The sequence below is a fragment of the Alligator sinensis genome, unplaced genomic scaffold (genome assembly GCF_000455745.1).
Source record: "Alligator sinensis unplaced genomic scaffold, ASM45574v1 scaffold919_1, whole genome shotgun sequence".
Lineage (NCBI taxonomy): Eukaryota > Metazoa > Chordata > Crocodylia > Alligatoridae > Alligator > Alligator sinensis.
Window position 1 is genome coordinate 837876 of NW_005842191.1, and position 6000 is coordinate 843875.

The following is a 6000-nucleotide window of genomic DNA, read 5'->3' on the forward strand; positions in this document are numbered from 1 at the left end:
TTCCTGCTTATGTTGGGTTCTGGCTTCTAGATTGGAGGAGGTTGTTGTTCTGGGTGCTGCATTTGTGGGAGCTTGGGTTTTGAATCCTAGGGTGGTGTGGTGGACCCTGTGCTTGGGATTCCCCACTCTGTGTTGGAGAGGACTGGTTCGCAGATTCTGTATGGTGCTTCCCCTGAGCTGTGACTTACAGATCTGCTTGGAATGAGCCCGTTGAAAGCGGCTCTCAAACCAGATGGTCATCCCATCCTCCTGCAGGCGGTATAGCCGTTCCTTCTGCCCCCTGTGTGACTTGATCTTCCACAGGAGGGAACCCTTCAGCATCACCTTGATATCTTCATCTTCTGTCAGACCTGTGTGAGCAAAATAGCGGAACCCGTCAGCTCTCCAAAGCCAGCAGTCCCTGCTGCCAGGCTAGTCACTCTGGGCTACCACTCAGCTACATTCCTCAGCTGCCCCAGCCCCTGGGTGAAAGGTGGACAGGCTTCTGATCATGCCTGTCGATGCTTTGTCCTGCACTAGGGGAATTCAGGCCCTGATCAATGAATGGACTCCAGCTAACCAGCATGTGCAACATCCAGGCAAAAACCCAGGCACACCTGCTCCAGAAAGCCCAGGCTTCAACATCTCCAGCTAAAAAAACTCTCCTTTATCTACAGAAGAACTAGGTTTTATGCCTTTGTAGGAGACACCACCAGTGAGTGACAAGATTGTCCACATGCACACACAAGTTCACTCACACCAGACTAGAGGGCCTCACAATGGTATTTGACACCCATAACAGGGTCATCTGGGCTGCCAGAGCCAGGCTATTGGCAAGGCTCTGGACCCAGTGTCAGTGGATACAAGATCTACTCTTGGCTCTGCCAGCATCTTGTGGGCACTCGGACCAAAAGCAGCCACTCAGGCTCTCAGATACTTTCTGGCCCCTCAAGGTTGCTTCCAAACACTAAGGCACTGAAAAGCAGCGATTTTGGAAAGAGCAGCCTTGGCTGCGCCTCCCCAAGGGATAACAAGATGGCACCAGGCAGTCAGGGAGTGAAAAACACTAGGTCCAAGAGCAGGGGTCTCCCTCCCCACCCACCTGTCTCCTGGGCACCATGTAGTTTGCAAGCACAGCTCCAATCATGCCCGCCTTGAGCAAACAGTGATATTGCACATGAGGCACCAAATGAGCTGCTGGCCTGAAGGCTGGTTAGAGATAAATACGGAGCATGCTGAGCTTGAGCCTGCTCCTGACTCAATTGTCTCCCCAGCAGAGTGACCAATTCTCCTCTGGGAGTCGCTAGGCTGGCAGCAAACCACAGCCCACAAACCACAAAGGGATGGCATGCATGCAAGCAGGGGGGGACTGGGCCCTTCCTCAGGGCAGCTCTCCTCAAGCTTCCAGTGCCAATCTGCAATCTGATTCAGGCAGGGCTCCATGAAATGAACCAGGTCAGTTGCCCTTTCCCCAAGGAGTTCAGAGAAGCAGCAATAAACCACAAAAAGGAAGCTGCATTGAGCGTTTGTGGGTGAACGGGATCCAGGACTCCTGGATTCCAGTTCTACTTAACACCCACAGCCAGGGAAACCAACGTGCTGAGATCTCTGGAAAATCAAGCCCTAAAGGCCTGACTTTCCAGAGCTCCTTAGCTGCTGCAGCTCCCCTCAATTTCAGCTGGCAATTCTGCTCCAGCTCCTCATCCATGCAAGGGGCCGCTGCTCCTGACCTCACCAGGGTGCTCTGAGGCTGCCTCGAAAAGCCCTTTATCATCCATGGGGGAATGATGCTGCTGCAATTTAAAGAGCCATTCTATTTCACAAGGGGCAAACCTGGTTTCTTGGGCCTTGTGAAGAGTCACTGTCCATCTAAATTACTACTATAAACTTTCTGCACAGCCTCTATCCCTATTACAGTTGTGATGGGAAATGCTGGGGTCATCTGATCCCAGCAGTCTTTCCTGCCCAAGTGCAGAGTGCTGGACCCAATGATCTGTAAGGTCCCTTCCAGACCCTATGAAACTATGGCAGAGTTGCAGTTGCTGTGAGACACTGTCTCTGAGGCCTGAAGTCTGGATGAGCGTCTGATATGTGCTCCCCCCACAACACACACACACAGAAAATAAGAGAGAGGGAGCTGGCAGGGCAGGTGCTGGCTGGGAGCAGATCTTCCCAAGCAGGGGGTCATACAGAAAACAAGATGTAATCTCAATCCAGCACATCAAGTCACCAGCTGTACACAGTTCTCCAGAGCAGCAGCGGCTGCAGTAACAGCCAACCACAATCCAACCTTGTCCCTGAGCCACGGCCCCTTTTTAAGACCCCAGATCACGCAGGGATATATGCAGTGTTCCAGGAATACAGAAGACAGCCTTAAAGGGACACTCATTTTGAGCCCCTAATCTAGTTTTGCCAGGATTCAAAAACCTGCTGCCTACTTGATTTGAAATGAGAGGAGCTTGTGAGGGTGGGGAAGGGAAGCAGGGATTTGCCTGACTGCACTGGGATTTGGGTGCCAACTCCTTTGGGTTCCTCTGACATCCCCAGCCCCAGCTCTTCCCTCATGGAAGAGCAATGGGAAGTGCCATGTCTCCAAGCCAGAACAGGGGAGGCGGGAAGCGAGGCTGGAGAGACAAGATTCATAGACTGTAAGGCCGGAACGGACCTCGGAAGATCATCGGGTCCAGCCCCCAAGGTCAGCCTAAGCAGCCCAGCTTTACCACCCGTGTGCAGAGAGATGCTCAGAGAAGTGACAGTCACATCTGTTTTATGCTGAACCTCCAGCAGCAGCACCTGCAGGTGCCGCTCATAACACAGGGGAGGAAGGGGCTTGAGAAGAAATGGGCTTTCCCTGGACAGTGGGGCTGGTTCCTCTCTAAGACTGGTGGAAAGTAGAAGTAAGAGGACTGAGCTAACAGAGTAACACCAGGGTATAAAGAGGCAGGCAGTGGATAAACAGGCCCAGAAAGTCCTTAATTAAATTTAAAAATATGGAAATTAAAGAGCCATGGAAAATCCTTCCACAGCCTCCAGAGGAAAAGAGCCAGAAACCAAGTGTAAATTCAGTTTTCATCACTTCCTTTGCAACAAACCCTCATACACAGAATGGAAATCCAGACACCACTCCCTGGGTGTGTGAGGCTGTCCAGCATGACACTGGCACAGCCACCACCCCAGTGCCCTCAGCTGTATCCCCTGCTCTCAGCACAGCTCGGCCAGCTGAACTGTAGGAAGGAGTCAAGAGCAAAGCTGACTTGCTCTGGACCTAAGCCTACTCCCACTTCAGCTGTGGAAACATCTCCATTGACCTTAGCAGCGTGTGGTCAAGTGCTCAATGGGGAATTCCCTTGCTCACTGCTTCACCGGCCTCTGTAGAGGCTTTGGCTGACATCAGAAACAGGGAGGATGTTTGAGCCACAAACAAACCCAACCCTCCTGAAACCATGCTGCAGAGTGGGGAGTGAATGCCTTCTACTTTGGTGCACCCAGACCCAGCTATCAAGCTGACCCCTGTGGGCCCAGCCTCAGGAGGCCCCATGGGGGACATTGGGCAGAAGACACTATCCCAGGCCCTTCTGGCAGCATTTGGATGCATGTCAACACCCTACCCTACCCTGCCTTTCAATCCTTATCTGTCTCCCTCCTCCCCAGAGAGGATGGCTCTCAGGTCTGGCTGGTGACAAACATGCCTCATTTCCAGTCCAAACACTGGCCACTGCATTGATCCTCCACATTCCTGAGGCAGCCTGCTCCCTCCAGGAAAGAAAGAGTGGGCTTGTCCACTCCCTCCAGCTTCCCCAATCTCTACAAAGCTAACCCCTTGCTATATATGCCCACATTCCCTTCTCCTTTCCATGCCACCAAGTCCCAGAAGGACAGGAGGGGGCAGGAGGAATCGGCTAAGTACAGGTTTTGGAGGAGGCTAACAACGTTCCAGCTGTTACTCAGGGCAGCTTGGTAGCCAGAACAGGTCCCCAGGTGGCCTGTCTGTAAGCATACCATGGTTTGGGATGGTCTCCCACAGAGGGGCTAACCAACTTTACCCACTTGCAATTATATTACCGCATGGATGTCACTAGGCAGGTGTCAGCTGTTCCCACATACAACCTGCCCTGCCGCAGAACAGGCTCAGCCAGGGGCCAGACTGACAGAGACCTGCACTCGTGTCCACCAGCAGAGGCCAGATAGTCAGTGATGTTTCAGCCAGGTCTTGCCTGAGCAAGTCAGTTCCCTCACATGCTTCCAAAAATCCCACTTTGGCACTGCCAAGCTGTACCCTTTGGCTTAATTAAACCCCTTGGTATGTCTGGGCCCTCACGAACAGCTCAGGTTTGTTGCCTCCAGGTCTCTTGCTTTTAGTCTCTTTCCACGCACTTCTACCTGAAAACAGCTGACAGGGCTCCTGCACGATTAATGCACATGCACACACAGATGCAGCTAATCCCTGCATTCCTGGGCTAAACTGAACCTTGTTGCCAAGTAAATACCTCACAGCCTGCAGAGCCCCACAGCTAAGTGCAAGGGGCAATGCTAGTGAGCAGGCCATAGGACTCCGCTCCTAACTCAGACTGTTGATGGCTTGTATCAGGCAGGCCATTGCGTTTGGTGGCTCAGTTTCCCCCAAGGAAGGGGATGTGGCAACTGATCATCACTTACAGGAGAGTATTACCAGGAGCTCAGTAGTGCCGCCCTAGTATTCTGTATGCTACAACCCCAGCCATGAGTCCTTGCTGATCTAAGATCTGCAGACACCATCCTTGCCCTCAAAATCTTACCCTCAGTGACTCACTCAGGCCCCAGGGAATGGATGGTAGGGCTGAGACTACAGCTCAGCTCTCCCAGGTGCCTGTCCTCTACCCACTCCATTGCAAAACTTCCTCTGCTGTGCTTGGCAGGCATCCTGGCCTCCACCTCAGCAGGCTGGCTTTTACATGCCAGAGCTCTTGACAGCATATGTCCAGGCTACAGGCAAGCCAGCCCCTGGCCTGACAGTCCTGCTACTCCCTGTCCAGATTTGCCAAAGCACTGCCCTCCCTGCACTGTGCCCAGGGCCTAGGCAGCACTGTTGCCTCCCACAGTAGGCTTAGGCTGCCTACAGAACAGCCTTCAAGGCACTTCTAGCACCACCCTCACACTAACACACAGGGTGTTTCCAAAAAGAGACCTGCTTTTTCTTTTCACTATCCAGCTGGCTCTACCTACCCTCCACCCCTGTTTCACACTAAAGTTCACGCAACCTGAGTCAGGCTGTAGCCACTGGGGACCTTAGAGGGACAGATCCTCCAGTGCCTGCAAGTCTACCCTGGCTGTAGCTCAGACTGTAGCAGCAACTCTCTTAAAACCTGAAGATTTTCTCCTGCTTCTACTGACCCACCTGAACAGGTCAGTTCTCAGAGGCAAGAGAGCAAGCTTTCTACTCATGGGAATAGGGAGCTGTGTCCAGCCTCATGGTGGTGGCAGCTGGGCCATTAGCACAGGTCTGTCCTCACCATGGTGGCAACAAGACCTAACTGGGTGGCTTCTGAACCTGTCTCGCATGTATGCTCTCCCTCTGGAATCACACTTGGTGAAGATGCTGCAGGATCATCACAGCAGCTGTTCTACAGCCTGCTGGAGCCCCAGTTCTTGTAAAAGGAGATCCAGAAGATGCTGGAGATGAGCTAGGCACACTTCTAGGCTTGGAGCAGGTGGGCAGAAAGCACAGGGGGATGTGCTGGCTGGGATGCAGGGCAGACACAGAGGCCAGAAAGCATGCCACAGCTGTGGCTATCAGAAGGTTTAGCTCATGTGCCCAAACTCAGAGATCCTGGGTGCAAGTTGCTCATACAAAGGACATGGATTCCCCATAGGCTTGTGCCTGGTGGGTGACATTCTGGCAAGAGCAGGCAGAGATGTCTCAGCCAGTGAAGACACACTGGCACTGCCCAGGCAGCTTCATGAGGAGCTTCCAGGCACCAGACACCTGGGTTTTACTCCCAACTGTGCCCCTGATCTGCTGGGCAAATTAGGCTCTGCTCTTTC

General features: G+C 52.9%; 1 protein-coding gene across 4 annotated transcripts in view; it reads right to left on the bottom strand.

Annotated features, from left to right (window-relative positions):
* PLCD3 (phospholipase C delta 3) overlaps positions 1–6000 on the bottom strand; it is a 55022-nt gene that overhangs the window by 24616 nt on the left and 24406 nt on the right. For all 4 annotated transcript variants that reach the window (XM_025207305.1, XM_025207306.1, XM_006026381.3 and 1 more), the window contains one exon: positions 189–350. In XM_025207305.1, coding sequence (XP_025063090.1) covers positions 189–321 — 133 coding nt within the window. In that variant the 5' untranslated portion in view covers positions 322–350. The remainder of the gene's footprint in view (positions 1–188; positions 351–6000) is intronic.